This window comes from Eretmochelys imbricata, chromosome 2, assembly GCF_965152235.1.
Source record: "Eretmochelys imbricata isolate rEreImb1 chromosome 2, rEreImb1.hap1, whole genome shotgun sequence".
Classification (NCBI taxonomy): domain Eukaryota; kingdom Metazoa; phylum Chordata; order Testudines; family Cheloniidae; genus Eretmochelys; species Eretmochelys imbricata.
The window spans coordinates 82,945,981-82,967,000 of NC_135573.1; the positions used below are offsets into that span (position 1 = coordinate 82,945,981).

Sequence of the window (21,020 nt, forward strand, 5' to 3'; positions counted from 1 at the left end):
CCGCCGCCGCCACGCCCCCTCCCTCGGGCTAGAGCGCCCTCAGCCACCGGCCTGTCGCGCCCCGAGGGCCAGGGAGAGGTAGGGCCCCACCCACTCACCCACCCACCAGGCCGGCTAGAGGGACTCCGGGGGCGGGGGATGGAGCGCGGGGTCACGCGGCTGTGAAAACGTCGCTTTGTTCCGCCTCCCTCCCGGCGCTGCCCTGTGCGAGGCGGGCGCCTCCCCACCAGCCCGCCCCCGCCCCGCCCCGCCGGCCCCCAGGGCCGCGCCGCCTGCCTGCGCCTGGGTGGTGTTGCCGGCACCCGGTGCCAGAGGCGAGCAGCAGCAGGGGTTCGTTGCCCGGTGTGCGTCACCCCAGAAACCCAGCGGGGTGGAGAAGCAGAAGAGTTTATCTGGCGCTCCAAAGAAGGTATGGGGAGAGAAGAATCTCAAATCCTGCACACTGAGCAGGCAGAGTCGCATACCTTTATACTCCTTATCTCTATTGCATTACACATCAGCCTAGTAAAACTGCTTTATATGGGTTACAACACTATTTTTTCCAGCAACCTTAACAAGAATTTTAGCAATTCAAAACAACAGCACAGCCTGCTTAGCCTTGTGATTAATGAGGCAAATAAGCGGTTATGGCCTTGTAGCTGATTCCTGCCGTTATCCTAACTTGGCGCCAGGAAAACCTACACGAAACAGCTCTGTCTGCAGCTGCAGCGTTATTTTGGGAGTACAAGGGCTTTCTCAGGCCAGCCAGGACTGAATTCTGTGAAGGGGGGTTGAGAAGGGCACCTAGGTCTAGAGCAAAGAGACTTCCTCGACACTCATGGTCTTCCATCCCCTCGACTTAACTAGTGGCCGTGCCCTGGGACCCCAACAATGGGAACGGCTGTGAGCGTGCTCCGCCCACGGGGCCCTGGCTCCAGAGCCCAGGGTCAGCGGTCCCAGCTCTGCGTGAGCGCTATGGCTCCTTGGAGCCGAAATGTCCAGCTAACACACTGGCTCCACACACTGCAGCATCCCGCCGTTGCATAGGTGTCCAAAGCCCCAGCTGCCTTCTGCTCAGCCCCCAGACCTCCCGCTTCCCCCCCGACGCTCTGCCTGCAATTCAGTTATAGGCTGTCCAGGCAAAAAATTTTGGCATAGCAAGAACTGAAAATGTGGGGCGAACATGAATTTACTGTCAAAATAGATAGCAGAGGGGCTGCTGTGCTGATCATATTATTCAATTCAATGGCTTATATGAAGATGCAACATGTTTCCAGTGTGCCACAGGGGAGTAAGCCAAGAATTTTAAATTCAGCTGTTGCAGAGCTCAAAGGGCCTTGATCCTCCCAGAGAGCTTTTTTTTCTGTCTTGCCTTCACTGTAGAGCGTTGTTCCCCAAACTGTGAGGTGTGCCCCCCTCCGGGGGCATGGAGGAACATTCAGGGGTGTGTGGTAGGGCCTTGGCCAGCCCCCATGGGAGGCAGGGAGAGAGTGCCACTCGGCCCTGCTCTGCCCTCAGCCCAGCTCCGCTTCCGGCCACAGCCCCCAGCTCCTGGCCCCAACCATTGGCCAGCTCCTGGCCGTGGCCCCCAGCTCCCAGTCCCAACCGCAGCCCCACTCCTGGACCTGCCCCTCCTTGCCCACCCCCGACAACTCTGGTTTCGGATCCCAACCGCAGCTCCTGGGGGGGCGCAGACCAGGTAAGGGGGGATGCAAGTGAAAAAGTGTGGGGATCACTGCTGTAGAGGCTCTAGAACCTTCCCCAGCTCCCCTCTTGTCTGGTTTTCTGCTACAGTTTTAAAGAGTACGCACATCCTCATAAAAACATCTCTACCCCAATTTTGTGTATAAACAATATTTAACAATAATTAATATTTAACAACAAATTGTTAAACCTAAACAAATCTCCAGCTTTGCCACTCATCCAGATGTCATCATCTTTGTCAGGAGATCGGTTTTGTCTGTATTCCAGTGGTGAAAGAAGAAAGCTTGAGATCTCTTAGGTCAGCATTTCTCAAACTATGGGGTGGGCCTCCCTAGGGGAGGCACAGGAATGTGTCAAGGGAGGTGTGAGCTATGTGGTTTGATTTTTTTAAGTGCTTTGGCTGTCAACCCTGGGTGGCTGGGACTTGGGCTGTGCTGTCCAAATTGATCTGGGGTAAGTGACTGGTCTCTTGGCACTGGGAGCAATCTGAATATTTTGTGATTTTTGGTGTGAGTGAACATTTATCACTAAGTCCAGTTTGCCTAGGTGGCAAGACAGACTGGAGTGCCCAAGGGGACTGTCAGTGACTCCATGGAGAGACTGTTACAGTGATCCAGGAGTTCACATTTGTTTCTGGTGTGGCAAAATCTAATTATAGAACACATCACAGGGTGTCTGCCCTTTTTTTGACTGTTTGCCCCAAGGCAGGCATTCACTGTTGTGCACCACTCCAGACAGTGTGAAGATGGATACAAAATTGTTCTTAGATCCTAGGGTTGATCACAACGAGCTAATATAATTTAAAGATGAGAATCCTCGTCTGCACAGACGGTTACCACTATTTTGACATTGTGTTAGATAACCCTTGTTATAACACTGCCATATTCCAATGCAGAGAAGTCCTAAGGCATTAGAATATGGACTTAAATATTTCTATTATGGTAGTGCCCAAAGGCCCTGATCCACCCCATCACATGGGGCACTGTACAAACATACCTTCTCAGTGTGAGGCTCTTACAGTAGGACTGGTGAAAAAATGTATTTTTTGTAAAATCAAAAATCAGATTTCATTGTGTTTGAAATAATTCACTATTTTGCTGGAGTTTTTTGACAAAAGGAAACAGAAAAATTTTGACAGGTTTCAGAGTAGCAGCCGTGTTAGTCTGTATTCGCAAAAAGAAAAGGAGTACTTGTGGCACCTTAGAGACTAACAAATTTATTTGAGCATAAGCTTTCGTGAAAGTACTCCTTTTCTTTTTAGAAAAATTTTGGTTTGTTTCAAATTGGAAAATTTTGGTTCAGCTTTTGGGGTTTGTATATTTTAATGTTTTTCCCACTTTGTCTCCCTTTTATTTATCTTCCCTAAAAAATTAAATAAAATTTTCAGATTCAAAATGAAGGGGATTTTTTTGTGTATTATCATCATCATAGCCCCTAGTAACTAGGAGCCCCAGTCATGGGCCAGGACATCATTGTGGAAGATGCTGGTTTAGCTGAAAAAAACAGAAAATGTATAAATGAAATGAAAATTTTCTGTGATGATTTCTGCATCCGATGAAGTGAGCTGTAGCTCACGAAAGCTTATGCTCAAATAAATTGGTTAGTCTCTAAGGTGCCACAAGTACTCCTTTTCTTTTTGCGAATACAGACTAACACGGCTGTTACTCTGAAACCTGTTCCATTCAGTCATCCACTTTTCATCAAAAGCAATATCAATGAACTGTTCTAGCTTACACTCTAAGCCAGGGGTTCTCAAACTGGGGATAAGGACCCTTGAGGGGGTCATGAGGTTATTACGTGGGGGGTCATGAGCTGTCAGCCTCTACCCGAAACCCCGTTTTGCCTCCAGCATTTATAATAGCGTTAAATATATAAAAAAGTGTTCTCAATTTATAAGTGGAATCACACTCAGTGGCTTGCTATGTGAAAGGGGTCACCAGTACAAAAGTTTGAGAACCACTGCTCTAAGCTATATGTTTAATTACAATGCAATGCAGAACATATGAGACATACAGAAACAAGATGACAAATTATTCTCTTGCGGTGAGCTGTCACATTGCATAGATGCTACAGTGTTCAGTGCTACACAGAATACCTAAGAAAAGATAGATAATCAATTGTTTTCTTGCAGGAACTGCTGAATAGTCCTGTAGATGTTTTTATTTCCTTAGCTCCCTCCTCTGCTTATACTGCCAATTGAGTCTGAGACAGCACTGATTCAGCTACAAGTAAGCTCACTTCCATAGTGTTACTGGATAAATCCCATGGTATGCCCAGTTGTTAACTAAAAGAGCTATTTCTTCCTGATTGCTTTTACGGTCTACTGAGAAGGCTGGATGAAATGTTTCTTATTTCTGTTGACGTAATTTGTTCATGCACTGTTGAGGATGGCAAAGGCCTCAGTTCCATAACAAGTGTATTTTCTGCACATCTCCTACCACTCTAAAACCAGTAACGGTATGTTAGCTTGACATTAACGAAGAAGCACACCAATTCTCTGTGGAATGGGAACATTTTTTGTCTGAATTATAAATGGTTGTTTTTCCTTGGGAAAGAGATTCAGTCCTTGGCTGTTCATGAACTTTTTAAAGTATCTGAATCAATCCGTGCAGTGGAGTGAATTGATTTTTTTTGTCTCCTTTTAGCTCTCATTCTCTTTTAGTAAACATATATATATCGTTAAATAAGTTGGTAGTAAATTTGGTTGATTTCAGTTTGGCAGTGAAGCATTGTGTATTTTAGAGCATTTGTTTTACCCTCCTCCAGTGCTAGATCTTCTCAACCTCACATAACTGAGGCTGTATCCCCATTAGTACAACCCTTCATATTCTTGTGGTTGGAATTTCCCCCTACAGAGCAAGCTGGTCAGATCATGAAAGCAGAGGTCTAAGAAGCAGGGGATCTAGGTTAAACATTCCTCTAATGTAGCCTCCTACGGTCTCTACACAGACCCCAGTTTTCTATGATCACTCATAGTTTGATTGAGTCTTCCTAAACTGAATCTGTATTTCAGTTAAAAATAGTCAAAATATTGACTTCTGGGCTTCTGTCTCTCAGTCTAGTGACCTGACACTCAACCATTTAGCATTACCCGAGGCAGCTGAATTAACTAACACATTTTAACTAACATTTAAACATGACCTTAGTTTGGACAGGGACAGTTGTTTAAAAAGGTCTAGAGCAGAGACAAGCAGGCAGTCTGTGTTGTTCCTCAAACAGCTCCCCTTCATGGCTTCCTGGTTTAAGTACAAGTATTGGCCAATAGGGACTGCTAGGACTGCCGCTCAGGTCCTCTGGGTGGTACTTCTTGCCAAGACCAGCCTCACATGAGAGCCCAGCCCAAGTCGTCTGTGGCACTGTGGAGACATCAGTAGCTCAGAACCTCCCAGGTTCCAGCCCTGCAGGTTTTAATACTAATTTTCTGAAATTGGCTGGAATTGCTGTAAGAACAAGGTCATTGTAGACTTTGACATCTTTCTCTAAAGCCTTTTCTTCTTCCATAGGTGGCCATTTAATTGGAGCTCTTGATACAGTGTCTGCTATGGTGAGTGTTTCCTCTGCTACGTGTTCAATGTTGAAAGAAAATTGCATCAGCCGAAGTCTAAATCTTCGAATCCTAAATGGAAGATTTTCCAGTGGTTTTACACCCAATAATACCACTAAGAGCTGGTGATCAGTTTCTGCATTATTTTGGCCAGCACAGGTTAATAGGGTTGCCAACTGTCTAACTGCACAAACCCAAACCCCCTTGCCATGCCCCCTGTCCAGCCCCTTTCCTGAGGCCCATCCTTCTCACTCCATCTTCCCTCCCTCTGTCGCTTGCTCTCTTCCACCCTCACTCACTTTCACCGGTGGGGGGTTGGGGTGCAGGAGGGGGTGTAGGCTATGGGAGGGAGTTTAGGTGTGGGAGGGGGCTCAGGGTTGGGGCAGGGAGTTGGGGTGCGGGAGGGAGTGTCCCATTCCCAACCAATGGGAGCTGTGGAGCTGGTGCTTGGGGCGGGGGCAGTGCATGGAGCCTCCCTGATTGACCCCACACTTACGGGCTGCAGGGACATGCTGGCCGCTTCCAGGAGCTGCACTTCCAGGAGCTGCCCAGGAGCCAGGGAAGGTAGGGAGCCTGCCTTAGCCCCGCTGTACCACCAACTGGGCTTTTGGCCTATTAAAATGTCCCAGATTGCTTTCAATAGCAACCGGGAGATTGAGGCTGATTCCAGGAGATTCCCAGCCAATCCGGGAGGGATGGCAACCCTAGGTATAAATAACAGTGTAGATGGTAAGGCACTGTTTAGGTGAGTAAAGACATGCCAGAACCTTAGAGTATGTACTCTACATGGCTCTCCACACATGCAAGCAGTGTCTCCCGTAGCTACACTGCTATTTTTAGCAAAGTACTGTAGTGTCCTGTTTTGTCTCTGCTGCCAGAGACTTTCTCTGCCACAGGGAGTTGTTGAAGCCTTCCTCTGCCTTAGAGGAAGACTCTGGCTTTGGGGAAAGGCTCTGTCAAGGGGAGGCAGCAGGGAAGGGCTCCGGCAGCTCCCCTGCTGCCTTCCCCCTGCCGGAGCCTTTCACTGCCACATGTAGCTATACACTGCATTGTGGATGCAGCCTACTTTTCAGTGTGGCATATAGCTACATGTATCTTACACGCTGCTGCCAGCACAGACAAGGCCTCAGTGGGAAACCTAGGGTTAATGTGATGTGTTAAAATACAACTGGTCCTGTCTACATCAGAGTTTTAAAACATGTTAGTTAAAATCTATTTGTTGGTAAGTTTAAAAAACAAAACACCTTTTAGCCTAGTCTAGACAGAATTCAAGAAACGAGAGTGCTCAGCACATTGCAGGATTGGCTCCTTGTAATGCTGCTGAATACTCACCAGACCACTCTTGTATTTGAAACAGTAGAAGAGCTCAGCAGCCAAGACAGTTCCTTCGAATAAAGAGCCTGACTCAGGAAGAGCCTTCTGGCATTACTTTCTGGTGGTCATACTGGTCACTTGGGATGAATTCTACCCTTGATATGTTTTCCTTTTTTGTTTGTATTTGGTAATAAACAGTCATATGGACTTGGCTTGTGTTTTAGCTCAGAGGGCCTAAACAAACCCACTGGTTTAGCCCTGAAGTGGTTTCCCTAACTACCAGACATATTATTTTATGACAGGCTAACAAACCTAATTACTGAAAATTCCAGTTGGCTAGCTGGGAAACTGGTTTAATGGACCAACTTCTTTATAAAAAGAAAAGGAGTACTTGTGGCACCTTAGAGACTAACAAATTTATTTGAGCATAAGCTTTCGTGAGCTACAGCTCAGCTCACGAAAGCTTATGCTCAAATAAATTTGTTAGTCTCTAAGGTGCCACAAGTACTCCTTTTCTTTTTGCGGATACAGACTAACACGGCTGCTACTCTGAAACCTGTCAACTTCTCTATGGATCTGTACATCAAAGATGCTTTGATTTATTTATTTTACCACTTCTTTACAATAAGAAAAGAACATTGTTATTTTAAATTCTACTTCCTGTATTTTCTGATTGTGTGACTGTAGTTAGTTATTAAACCACTAGAGGACAGTATTTACATAGAAAAGCATATACTTACAAACATCTTGGTTAGTTACAAGAAAAGGAGTACTTGTGGCACCTTAGAGACTAACAAATTTATTAGAGCATAAGCTTTCGTGAGCTACAGCTCACTTCATCGGATGCATACAGTGGAAAATATAGTGGGGAGATTTTATATACACAGAAAATATGAAACAATGGGTGTTACCTTACAGACTGTAACAAGAGTGATCAGGAAAGGTGAGCTATTACCAGCAGGAGAGCAGGGTGGGGGCTGGGGGGACCTTTTGTAGTGATAATCAAGGTGGGCCATTTCCAGCACTTTACAAGAACAGTAGGAGGGGAAATAAACAAGGGAAAATAGTTTTACTTTGTGTAATGACACATTCACTCCCCGTCTTTATTCAAGCCTAAGTTAATTGTATCCAGTTTGCAAATTAATTCCAATTCAGCAGTCTCTCGTTGGAGTCTGTTTTTGAAGTCTTTTTCTTGAAAAATTGCCACTTTTAGTTCTGTAATCGAGTGACCAAAGAGATTAAAGTGTTCTCCAACTGGTTTTTGAATGTTATAATTCTTGACGTCTGATTTATGTCCATTTATTCTTTTACGTAGAGACTGTCCAGTTTGGCCAAAGTACGTGGCAGAGGGGCATTGCTGGCACATGATGGAAGATATCACATTGGTAGATGTGCAGGTGAACGAGCCTCTGATAGTGTGGCTGATGTGATTAGGCCCTATGATGGTGTCCCCTGAATAGATATGTGGACACAGTTGGGAACGGGCTTTGTTGCATGGTTAGGTTCCTGGGTTAGTGTTTTTGTTGTGTGGTGTGTGGCTGCTGGTGAGTATTTGCTTCAGGTTGGGGGGCTGTCTGTAAGCCAGGACTGGCCTGTCTCCCAAGATCTGTGAGAGTGATGGGTCATCTTTCAGGATAGGTTGTAGATCCTAGATGATGTGATGGAGAGGTTTTAGTTGGGGGCTGAAGGTAATGGCTAGTGGAGTTCTGCTATTTTCTTTGTTGGGCCTGTCCTGTAGTAGGTAACTTCTGGGTACTCTTCTGGCTCTGTCAATCTGTTTCTTCACTTCAGCAGGTGGGTATTGTAGTTGTAAGCACGCTTGATAGAGATCTTGTAGGTGTTTGTCTATGTCTGAGGGGTTGGAGCAAATGCGGTTGTATCGTAGAGCTTGGCTGTAGACAATGGATCGTGTGGTGTGGTCTGGATGAAAGCTAGAGGCATGTAGGTAAGCATAGCAGTCAGTAGGTTTCCGGTATAGGGTGGTGTTTACGTGACCTATCCAGCTTCTCGTCCACTGTAACCCCTAGGTCCTTTTCTGCAGAACTGCTGCCTAGCCATTCGGTCCCTAGTCTGTAGCAGTGCGTGGGATTCTTCCATCCTACGTGCACTTGTCCTTGTTGAACCTCATCAGATTTCTTTTGGCCCAATCCTCTAATTTGTCTAGGTCCCTCTGTATCCTATCCCTACCCTCCAGTGTGTCTACCACTCCTCCCAGTGTCATCTGCAAACTTGCTGAGAGTGCAGTCCACACCACCCTCCAGATCATTAATGAAGATATTGAACAAAACCGGCCCCAGGACTGACCCTTGGGGCACTCCGCTTGATACAGACTGCCAACTAGACATGGAGCCATTGATCACTACCGGTTAAGCCTGATGATCTAGCCAGCTTTCTATCCACCTTATAGTCCATTCATCCAGCCCATACTTCTTTAACTTGCTGGCAAGAATACTGTGGGAGACCGTGTCAAAAGCTTTGCTAAAGTCAAGGAATAGCACATCCACTGCTTTCCCCTCATCCACAGAGCCAGTTATCTCGTCATAGAAGGCAATTAGATTAGTCAGGCAAGACTTGCCCTTGGTGAATCCATGCTGATTGTTCCTGATCACTTTCCTCTCCTCTAAGTGCTTCAGAATTGATTCCTTAATTGCTCCATGATTCTTCCAGGGCCTGAGGTGAAGCTGACTGGCCTGTAGTTCCCAGGATCATCCTTCTTCCCTTTTTTAAAGATGGGCACTACATTAGCCTTTTTCCAGTCGTCCGGGATCTCCCCCGATCGCCATGAGTTTTCAAAGATAATGGCCAATGGCTCTGCAATCACATCCGCCAACTCCTTTAGCATTCTCGGATGCAGCGTGTTCTGGGCCAAGGTGTTTGAAGCACCGCAGGCCGGCAGAGGTACTCTGAAAAATGAGACCCACATGCAGCTAAGCAGCGAGTTATTGGCTTTATTGAAGGTTAGTGTCACACCCGCAACGGGGACTCCAAGCGTTGCTGTCATGGAAGCGGAGAACCCAGCACACCGGAGCTTTGCCTGGGACGGAGTCGGACGAAGGGGTAAACAGGAAGCCCTAATAAGCAGTACACAAAAGCAGCTCATGAATATATAATACGGTACTTCCCAACAGGGGCTTTCTGCTACCTGGCAACAGGCCATGCAAGGCAGACAAAACGGCCTAAAACCGGTTAGAGTTGGTTCTCCATGTCCTACAGTGACCGGGCAGCCTCAAGAAAGTGGAAGTTCCCTAGCTAGGCCGTAACAAAGTCTTCCGCAGTCCCTTACACAGCGCACCCAGCCCCATGGACTTGTGCTTGTCCAGCTTTTCTAAATAGTCCTGAAGCACTTCTTCCTTCACAGAGGGCTGGTCACCTCCTCCCCATGCTGTGCTGCCCAGTGCAGTAGTCTGGGAGCTGAGCTTGTTCGTGAAGACAGAGGCAAAAAAAAAGCATTAAGTACATTAGCTTTTTCCACATCCTCTGTCACTAGGTTGCCTCCCTCATTCAGTAAGGGGCCCACACTGTCATTGACTTTCTTCTTGTTGCTAACATACCTGAAGAAACCCTTCTTGTTACTCTTAACATCTCTGGATTCAGGCCTGCAACTGAGTGTGTAAACAGGCAATCTCATTAGCTACTCATGGATTGGATCTTGAAAGGTGATGAGCACTTTGGGCCTGAATGGTAGGGGCTGAGTACTAGGAGGAAGCGGTGGAAACACACAACACAGATCAGGCAGGACATTTCAGGAGTAGGGAGCCAGCAGGAAAAAAGGCAGAAAGTGGAAGAAGGAAATGAGGGTGGCATGTAAATTAAGGTCTGATCCAAAGGCTGCTGAAATGAGAGTCTTTCAGTTGATCTCAGTGGGCTTTGGACCAGGCTCCTAATAGATAGTCCAAAATTTTATCAGATAGTTGATCAAAGCCAAAAAATCAAGTTGTTCTGAATGTGTTCTGCTAGGCAGCCAATTTGATACGGATTTAAAAGTTTAGCATTATTTTTGAGCAGATTCATTTTATTCAGGAATGTCTTATAATTCCTGGCTGGGGTATTAAAGAATGCTACATACACCAAGACATTTTTTAGACCACAGACCCCCTGGTTCCATAACATTAATTTTTGGGGTTATTTCCTTTATCTTTGTATCAGTTATTGCTATGAATTCCTAGACGCAGCCTTTGTGTTTGTGCTATAATTCTAAACCTCTGCCCAATGTGGATAGATTTTTTTCAGATTAGATTCTGAGCTATTGGAGCTGATTTATTGGTATTATTCCATATTATTAATTTGAGCATGCATCGCACTTTATAAAAAAATAAGACACAGCCCTGCTCCAAAAAACTTACAATCTATTTCAAACACAAAAACTCTTCAAAGAGGAGTTGTTGATGTAAGAATCTGGCAGTATTCATTTTGTAAAAAAGCTTTGCAGAAAAAGTTTTCTTTGAGGAGGACTTTGAAGCAAGAGAATTAAGTTGTTTGGTATATGAGATGAGTGAGGATATTCAAAGGATGAGGGGCAGCATGGAAGAAGGAGGAGGAGGTGAGAGACAAAGGTGTCAGAGCCTTCCCAAAAGTGGGAGGGCCAGGAGCCAAGAGACCCTGCCCCTGAGGCCCCAACCCTTGAGGCCCAGCCCCTGCCCCTCCTTTCCTCCCAAGGGCCCGCCCCCAGCCAAGCCAGAAGCTGGAGTGGGGCCGGGGAGCCCGCCCCCCCGCCAGGGGCTTTGGGGCTGCGAAAGCAGCCCCCTGCCCATGTCCCCACTCCCTGGAGTCCCTGCCTTTGGCAAGTGGAGTATCCACAGCTCCTCACAGCTGCCCACGTGGGTCTTACCATTGCTGGGCTGTGGCTCCAAAGCCCACCCTCTCTGGTTGGAGCTGGGTCGGGGACAGAGGTATATGGGCATCTGTAGGGAGCTGGCATGGACTTGTAGATGGACCCTTCACCTGCCCTGGGCCTGGCAGGGACAAGGGCCAGGGCGGGGCTGCTTTCAGATGCAGGCCCCCAAACTGCAGGCAGGTGGAGGGTCCTCATGGCTCCCACAACTGCCCGAGCTCCACACTGGCCTCGCTGGGGGGTGATCCTGGGGGGAAGAGAAGGGGAAGGAGGCAGGGTCTGCCCCCATGAAAACTGGATGGGCCAAGCCCATGCACTTTCAAAAAGTGGGAGGGTTATGGCCCCCCTAATTCCCCCCAGTTCTGATGCCACTGGTGAGAGAAGGACACAGAGAGGGTAGATAAGAGGGAATGGGGCTGGATTTAGGGGCAGCTGACCGAGGTGACCGCCTAGGGTGCCAGGCTTGGGGGGCACTGGGCTTGGGGTGCTCTTTTTATTGTTAACGACAAAAGGGAAAATAGAATGTTTGAAGTAAAATATTTCAGGTATTCCGTATGTGGATTCATTTTAAATAGCCTCCTAAAATGTTATGCACCTTTGTAGAATCTTGTGGAACCTTCCAGGCTTTCTGAGAACTACATTTTCCTTGAACCTCCTAGAATGTCCTTGTGAGTATATAAAGGGTGGGGCATCGCCCGCCAGTCAGTCAGTCAGATATAAGAACGAAGTGAAGCGAAGTGAGAGCCCAGCTGTGATATTGTGACCTTTAGTGTACTTGTGTTTTAAGACTCGAAGAGTGTGAGTAGTGACTAATAAAGAACGTATTTAATGATGTCATGTGTGAGCACTTACATCAATTAGTTTGTAAGGAAGCTATGGACTATTACTTCAGGAAAACAATTCAAAATGAATTGATTGACCTTATGTCACGGAAGGTGCTTGATAACATATTGATGCAGCCTGGCAAAGTGAAGTACTATGCCGTAATAATGGACTGCACTCCCGACATTAGTTACAGTGAAAAGATGTCATTTATAGTAGGATTTGTTATGACAAAGATGGCTGTATCCAAGTAAAGGAACAGTTTTTCTGTTTCTAGTCTGTGGATGACTTTACTGAAAAAGGCCTGATAGAACTGTTTATGAATCTTTTGAATGAGAATAAAATAAAGATTCAGGACGGTTGCAGCCAAGGCTACAACAATGGTGTGAACACAAAGGGAAGAAACGGTGGCATCCAGGCAAGGTTCCTTGCACTGAATCCAAGAGCTTTCTTCGTGCCCTGTGGCTGCCATTCCCTCAAACTGGTTGTGTCAGATGCAGCATCATCTTTAGATTCACTGTCTCACTTTAGAGTACTGCAAAGGAGGTACGTCCTGTTTTCAGCATCAACTATCAGGTGGAAGATCCTCAGGACAGATCCTCACGGACAATGTTAGAAATCTGATGGTGAAGTTACTAAGAGAAACTCGCTGGGAGAGCCGCATTGATAGTGTAAGGTCAGGTACCAAGTGACTGAGGTTTATGATGCCCTGATGGAACTGGCACAGCCAAGTAAAGCCAAGGCTGGAATCTGACACGAGGTGCAAAGCCTGGCAAACCAGATCACAGACTTCAAATTTTTTGTCTCAGGTGTGGTTTGACACAAAATCCTGTTCCAAGTAAATGTTGTAAACAAGGCATTACAAACTTAGTCGATGGACATCACAACTGCTACTACTTTGATGAAAAGCTGCCTTGATTTTCTTGTGGCCTACAGAGACAACGGATTTGAAGATGCCATCACTGCTGCCAAAGAAATGGTGGAAAACTTTGGAGTTGAGCCTGTCTTCAAGGAAACTCATATTCATTGGAAGAAGAGACAATTTGGTTATGAGGGCAGAAATGAGGTGATGGGAAGCTTGGAATTAAAATTCAGGAAGGAGATTTTTCTCTCTCGTTGACACTGCTTGAGTGTCCATCAAAGAAAGGTTTGGACAAAGGAAGCACCACAAAAAGAAATGGAGTTTTTTTGTATTACCTTAGTAAGCTGCTGGTGGACAGGAAACACACTTGAACAATTGTACGAACCTTCACCGGATGCTGACACAAGAGGAAAGTTCAGACATCAAAGATAAAGACCTCGAATTGGACAACATCCATTCCATTTTGCAACATGGGAAGCACTTTCCACTCCAAGTTCTCCAATTCATTCGTGATGCAGAGCTGAAGGATATTTTTCCTAATGTGTGGATGCTTTGAGGATTCTGCTCATGCTGCCAGTCACAGTTGCAAGTGTGAGCACAGCCTTTCAAAGCTCAGGCGCATTAAAACGTATCTTTGATTGACAATGGCCGATGAGAGACCGACATCGCTGGCTATTTTATGGCTTGAAAATGCCATTGGCCAGTCTTTGGATCTCTCTGATACTTGATTCAGTTCATGAGGGAAAAGGCAAGAAAAGTGACCTTTTGAACTAAAGGACTAGAGTTAACATTCTCAGGCTGTCACCTACTGTAACACTTTTTAATACTGGTCCACCCATATTGGTGGACAGTTCAATTTCTTGATCTTAGCACACTCCACTCCATGCATCTGATGAAGTGAGTTTTAGCCCACGAAAGCTTATGCCCAATAAATTTGTTAGTCTCTAAGGTGTCACAAGGACTCCTTGTTGTTTTTTCTTAAAATTAAAAAGGTTTTATAAGCTTAGAGGAAACTATTTTTTTATTTGCTTATATATGGCATGCATAAATACAGATTTAACTAGGCCATGGTTAAATATATTAGGAAAAAATCTATGGCTAAATTTATATTAAAATAAAAATAAAGTTGGTTGAGGGGGAAGAGTAGGAAGGGGAGTGTGGAATTAACAAGCTCTGTGCCTATTGTCATCCTGACCACTTTACTGGTATGTTTTATCCCTTTCCTCCACCCTTCATCTGCTTTTTATTTGGCTCTCCAGGCCAAAGCTGGTGTATGTATAGCACATTGGGGTCATGCTCCCCATTTTAGTGCTGCTGCAATACCAGTAACAACAATAATGCTCATCATTTTGGGCTATTTGTGCACGGGGTCTCTTGTTTTAGTCTCACTGTGGTTGGAAATATCCATTTTATGGCAGCCGATGAGATTCCTTAAAAGTCAATTGAACACAAAAATGGAAAATCCAGCCGTGTCCGTGTGTAAATTATGACTAAAGCATGTGTCATCGATAAACTTTGCTATCGGGGCTTTCTGTTGCCTTTTATTTATATCAACTTCAAGCCTGAAAGAATGTTTTGGCTGCTTTTTCAAAACATGAATGCCTAGCATATGTGGATTCACTGAAAGGGCAATTAGTCACTCCTATTAGCTCAGAATATCCAATCACTTTAAAATCCCTGCAACATCAATATGCCTCAGCATGAAACAAACTCTCTTGTGGCTTGCTTGTTTGCAACATGCTTTTAATACAATTGTCTCTCTATCTAGGGGAGTATAGATCGTCTACTGACGTATAAATAGCATATGGGTGCACTACTTGTCCTTTTGGAAGAGTTGCGATGATACCACAGCCTTGAAATTAACCCAAGGCTTGTGTTTTGTGTTGTCTCATACTGCTTATGCCTAATAGAATTACTCATATTGTCATAGCTTGAGGTGTCATGTGACCATGATAAAAGCCCACAATCATTCTTTTCAAATTCTGAACAAGGAATCCAATCAGAATAAGGAAAATAGTATTAGTCCCAAAGCTATTGTGTTTCTCTCTCTGGCCTGGTCTACATTCCAGAGTTAGGTCGAAGAAAGCCACCTTAAGTCTACCTGTTAATGAATGTGTCTACACTACCGAGTCCTTTATGTTGACCTAAGTTGCCTGTGATGTGGACGTCTGTAATCCACCTGTGCGAGATGCGTAGCGCATAGTTTGATTTTCATGGGCTGACTGCAAGGTAGTGCAGATGCAGCATTGTGTAATTTGATTTAGTTGGCCTCCAGGTGGTGTCCCACAATGCTCATCTGTGACCGCTCTGGAGATCATTCTCAACTCTGCTGCACTGCAGCCAGGTACACAGAAAACAGTCCCACCCCTGCTAAAGCCCTGGGAACTTTTGATTTCCCATTTCCTATTTGATCAGCATTGGGAGCATGCCAGTTTGAGCACAGCAGATAATGGAGACTACACACCCCAAACACACTCCAGCCTGGTCTACACAGGAGGTGGTGGATCTCACTGCTGTGTGGGGAGAAGAGTCTGTGCAGGTAGAGCTCCGATCCAGCAGAAGAAGCACGGACCTCTATGCAAAGATTGCTCGTGGAATGGGGGAGAAGGGCAACATGAGGGACACACAGCAGTGCCATGTGAAAAGAAAATAATTTTTCCAGAAGGCAAGGGAGGCGAACAGTCGTTCTGGTGCTGAACCCCACACATGCTGGTTCTACAACGAGCTGCATGCAATTCTCGGGGGTGACCCTACCAGCACCCCCACAAGCAATGTGGACACCTCACAGGTGTGTGAGTCTAGGGACAACAAGGAGGATGATATGGTGGATGAGGAAGAGGAGGAGAATGGGAGACAGGCAAGCGGGGGATCCAATTTCCCCGAGAGCCAGGAAATATTTTTAACCCTGGAGCCCGGTGGGTTGCAGGACATCACGGTGGCCGACCATGATGGCGGGGAAGGCACCTCTGGTGAGTATACAATTACAATAAAAGTCCAATTAAACTTTAGCAGGCACACACATTTCGTGGTATTGCATGTTTACTGTGAAGAAAAAACGAGGTGCTGTGATTCTCTGCATAGAAGAGGGCGCTCCAGCTACGCAGAGGGTGGTCCCTGGAAAAGACTGTTTATGTGGACTGGGATAGCCCAGGATTGTCCATGGATATCTCTAGGAAATTTTCATGGAGGTACTGTGCAATCCTTTGTAGAAGGTTTCTGGGTAGGGCAGTTTTATTTCTTCCACCATGATAGGACACTTTCCCATGCAACTCCTGAATGAATTCTGCCGGCATCATTGTGGTACACAGCACAGCAGCGCAAGGACCGGGTCTATACCCAGACACTTGCAGCATCTCCTTCCTTTCCGCCACTGTTACCCTCAGGAGACTGATATCACATAGGGTCGCCTAGGGGAAACGGGGGAAGTTCTCATTAAAAGTGCTCTTTCACTGAAAAAAGGGCATGTAGACCCCCACCCCTTCCGGATCACCAAACCACACAGCCGCTAATGTGCCTTTATTGTGCTTGGAATGGGTTGGCAAGTAGTTTAATGTGGCTGATAGGGGACTGGGTCCCCCCATGAGAGATTCCGCAATTTGGGAGTGAAAAACGTTCCCCCTCCCACCCCATTCGTAAACAGCTTCCTGTGGTGCTATAGGGAAGGACCATTGTTCGACTAGCTACCTGCTCTCCTGACATGAGCCTGCCATAAACTTCATTAAAAGTGTGGTCACCCGTGACCCAGGGGGGCCTACTGACCATGGCTGGAGTAGCAAAATGGTACAGTGAACAGTTACAGATTCTGATTATGTTATGGCTTGCACCTAGTGTAATAAGGGTGGGGGTTTTTATGAAAATGGCTTTGCTATGAAAACATTTTATTCATGTGCAGTGGCTTCTTTATTTTTTTTCCCTGACCGACAGCTGGAAATGTGTCCTTTAGCTTGTCATCAACACCTGAAAGCAGACTCTCGGTGATTAGAAGAAGCAGAAAGAGAACGCAGGAGGACATGTTCACTGAGATAATGAACACCTCCGGGACAGCTGACACAGAGCTGAGAGCATGGAGGATTTCACTGTCCGAGAAGTTAGACATGGACATGAAGAGCAGGAAAGCTTCCAATGAGCGAGAGTGTGCGGCGCAGGATGAGATGCTTTGGATTATGAAGGACCAAGCAGACATGTTGCTGCGTCTGATTGAACTGCAGGAACAGAAGCAGAAGGGTAGAGTCCTTCTGCAGACCCTGGTGGACATACAGCCAGCATCGCCTGGTGCAGAATCACCCTCCCCCAAGCATTCCATGAGGGGTGGGCGAAAAGTCCATTATCCTAGTGTAATAATGTTTAAGATTTAGACTGTGCGCTTAGCTTTTATTTTCTTTGGTAACTATCTCTGACCTTATATGCCTATCACTTATAATCAATCGTTCTATATTTTACCTAAAACAGTGTGCTTTGGTTGAAGTACCTGGGAAATCTCAGCTCAGGTTACAAAGGCTAGAGTATGTCCTCTCCAAACTGAGGGAGGGGTGGACTGTGTAATAAACTTACACTAGTCACGCTTCTGACCAGGGAAAGGTGGTGTAGCTCTGGAGTGCAAGCCTGGGGAGCTGGGGGGGAATTGGCTGGTGCCTTTCTCTGTGTGATTCGTGAGTGGCTCTGGGAGCATTCATGCAATCTAGCTGGGTCTGGGGCTCCACATGTGGTTGTGCTGAGTGATAACAGCACCTGGAGGGGATTGCTGCTTGTCACTAGCAAAGCATTGTGAGAGACAGCCCAGGCTGGAGAGTTAAAGGCGCACAGCTGTACCCCAATTCCAAGTTGTACCCTGGGAACCCCATCACAAACATCTGTCTCCAGATGGTGTTCCCTAAGCCACAGTGAAATGCTGTAAGGTCCTTTCAGATGTGACAATGGTCTATTAGTTCAGTATATTGTTCCGTTTTTCCCTGTTTTAGCCAGAGTTGTTTTGCAGTAAGTTTGCAGAAAGTGAGAGAAATTATATTGCACAAGGCTATATAGGTTTATGTCAGCCTACCACTATCTTCTCCTCTCATCCATGTACGTCACTCCCATTAACTGCAGGGAAGAAATGCTTGTGAAATTCTTATACATCTAAATCCTAAAATATGCAAATTAACCTTTCTTTTAACGTGTCAGTTCAGTGCTGGTGAAAGGTGCTGTGAGTTCACAGCTGAAAACCCTGGCGCCCTCTGTTTAGTCACAGCCTGGGTCCAACACAGGCTGTGGCCGTACAGACTTCTCCTCACAGTCTTGCTAAATTGTCTCATCCCTTATCTAGAGGAACCGGCTCTCGGATGTTCAGTCCCCACGTCTGGTCTATCCCTGACCTGTGCTGAGATTGACAAAACTGTGTCATTTTTCATTGCTGGTGTTTGTGATGTGGACACCTATCCATTGGGAAATGAACTGAAACCACTGACTCATTTCACTTGTATAGGCCATAAATAATGGACATTTATCATTTTTCAGTGAGTGCTGTGTCACTCCTCTGTGTAATATCTCTTTATGCAGGGCCAGACTCTGGCTAATCCTTATATGGCTGCACAGAGTGGGCAGGAAGGGAGTATGGGGACTCCACTTTCCACCTCCTTCTCTGTAATTATGGCCAGAATCACAGCCCCTGTGTTAGTGGAGTACAGGGTCTGCTAACAAGATGCAAGACCCCAGAAACAGCTCACCTTAATGGGGCAACAAAAGGTAGGGAATTGGTGCAGGTATGGCCCCATCCCCTTCTGCTGACCAGCTGCATAGTAGGGGAGGATACCCCACCTTTTGAAGGGATGTTACTGTCTGTACTTCCTGTATTGCTAGTAGTCCAGGTGCCAGCTCTTGCCAAGGCTATATGTGTCAGCTGAGCACTGACAAATTCATAGCTGGAAGCCAGGCCAGCTCACCTAAATGTAAATATTGTTCAAGATAGGCGTTAGACTTGTAAAGAAGTATTTAGACTCTATAAAATGCTGGTAAATTGCTGCATGCATTAATCTTACTTGTAATGTCTGTATCCCATGCTATAAGGTAATATGGAAGTTTTTCTTTATAACTATAAAAATACCTGCTCTGAACTTGTGAACCCAGGCGTGAGGAGTGGTTTCCCTTCCCATCAAGAAGGATTATCGAAACTAAGTGGGCCATTTTGAAGCATCACACTACAAAGACTGGGCTAACAGACCTCTCTCACCCGTGAAGGTGCTATGTGCAAGGAAGCTCATCCCATCAGCTTGAATTCTGAAAGAAGGAAATAAAGACAGCTGACATGAAATTCATCATCTCCCTCTCACAGGGCTGGATCTAGGAAACAAAAGCAGAGCGCCCCAGGGTCAACCTGGGTTAGCCCTAAGATAAATTGAGAGCTGATTGATTACTACAACTCTGTCACCTTTTGGAACCATAGATTGTAATTTATTTGTGTATATATGCTGCCTGCTGTAACCTGTAAAAAACTGTCTCATTTCTTTTTCCTCATTAATAAATCCTTTGTTAGTTTACTATTGGACTGGCTATAAGCATTGTCTTTGGTGAGATCTAATGTACAAATTCATCTGGGGTAAGTGACGGGTCTCTTGGGACTGGAAGCAACCTGAATATTTTGTGATCTTTGGTGTACTTGACCATTTATCACTAAGTCCAGCTTCCCTGGGTAGCAAAATAGACTGGAGTGTCCAAGGGGACTGTCTGTGACTGTATGGCAAGACTATTATTGAGCTTGAGGAGTTCATATTGGTTACTGGGTTGGCGAAATCTAATGCTAGTACACACCAACAGTTTGGGATGTCTGCCCTGTTTTTGACATTCTGCCCTGAGGTTGGCACTCACGGTCATGGACCACTTCACACAGTGTGACACTTCCCATTCCACCACAGTTTAGGTCTGCACTCCCCCTTACCAGTAGTGCTTACCATTAGCACAAAATAGCCCACAACCAGGTTACTATATTGGTGCCAGACTAGTGACAAAACAATCACGTATCTAGCAAATGCTAGCATCACAGCCAGTTGTTACATGCATTGAACTGGTTTCATAAATGAGACAATCCTGTACTAAAGAGCTTTTGGTCTCCAGTTGATTCCTATACTAGTTTGGCATGCTACATTGACTGTGGAATTAGGAGCAGATTTGCCAGTCCTTTAAGTAAAGTTTTGTATATAGAACAACTAAAAACCACATTGATTTTTTAGAGTATAAACTATTCATGCCATTGTACTAGAGTCTGATCACTGTATAAATAAAACCAAAACAAAGACTCGACAGCAACTCCACCCTGTGGCTGATGTATTTTTTGTCTAGGTTTGTCTTCTCAGACTGTAATTACCTCAGAGCAGAGAGTAGCCCTGATTCTGCCTGCGCATCAGTTTGATGCCATTGTATCTCCTCCTACTTTCATGGAGTCACTTTAGATATGCACTGATGTGAGAGGAAAAAAATATCAGGCTCAGTATCTTACGTGGTATTCTGTACCGCACTGAGCGCACTGTGAACACGCAATGATTAAATAACAGTATTGTGCTTTTGTTTAATGAATACCATTGGCCACAAAGTCTTTGTTAGTCCTTAGTTAATAGTGAAAGAATTAGTTAAATCCATGGTTCAGGTCCTTCACTCATTTGCTTCATTCCTTTCTTAGCTAAATACACTTTAGTATTAGTTAGGGCCTGACCCCGCAAAGTGCTTTGTATGCAGCAGGCTCTTGGGAGCTGCTGATGTAACTCTCGCTGAGGTCAATGGGAATGGCGGGCACTCAGCATCCTCCCAGGAGCATTCAGCAGATTGCAAGTTGAAATTCATTCCTTTGCAGAAGGCCAGTGCAAGACCTTAGCTATTCAAGCTAAACACTCACTATACTGTTTAAGTGGGACGTGAAGACTGATGAGAGGCAGGAAGGGGGAGACAATTGTACTGGGCCCCGAAACTGAACAGGGCCCCCAAAACATCTGTAACTG

General features: G+C 45.7%; 1 protein-coding gene across 1 annotated transcript; it reads left to right on the forward strand.

Annotated features, from left to right (window-relative positions):
* The first annotated feature begins 261 nt into the window (after window positions 1-261).
* Window positions 262-19,569, forward strand: LOC144261159 (uncharacterized). The gene is made up of 4 exons (XM_077810391.1): window positions 262-409; window positions 5,187-5,227; window positions 7,857-7,938; window positions 16,981-19,569. The coding sequence occupies exons 2-4, from the start codon at window positions 5,225-5,227 to the stop codon at window positions 17,409-17,411; spliced, it is 516 nt and encodes a 171-aa protein (XP_077666517.1). The 5' UTR covers window positions 262-409; window positions 5,187-5,224; the 3' UTR covers window positions 17,412-19,569.
* The last annotated feature ends 1,451 nt before the right edge of the window (window positions 19,570-21,020 follow it).

Excerpts from the sequence above, each read along its gene's own strand:
- LOC144261159 (XM_077810391.1), top strand. Across the intron at positions 7,939-16,980 it reads TCACATTGGTAGATGTGCAG|CTGGAAATGTGTCCTTTAGC; the intron begins GTGAACGAGCCT and ends CCTGACCGACAG.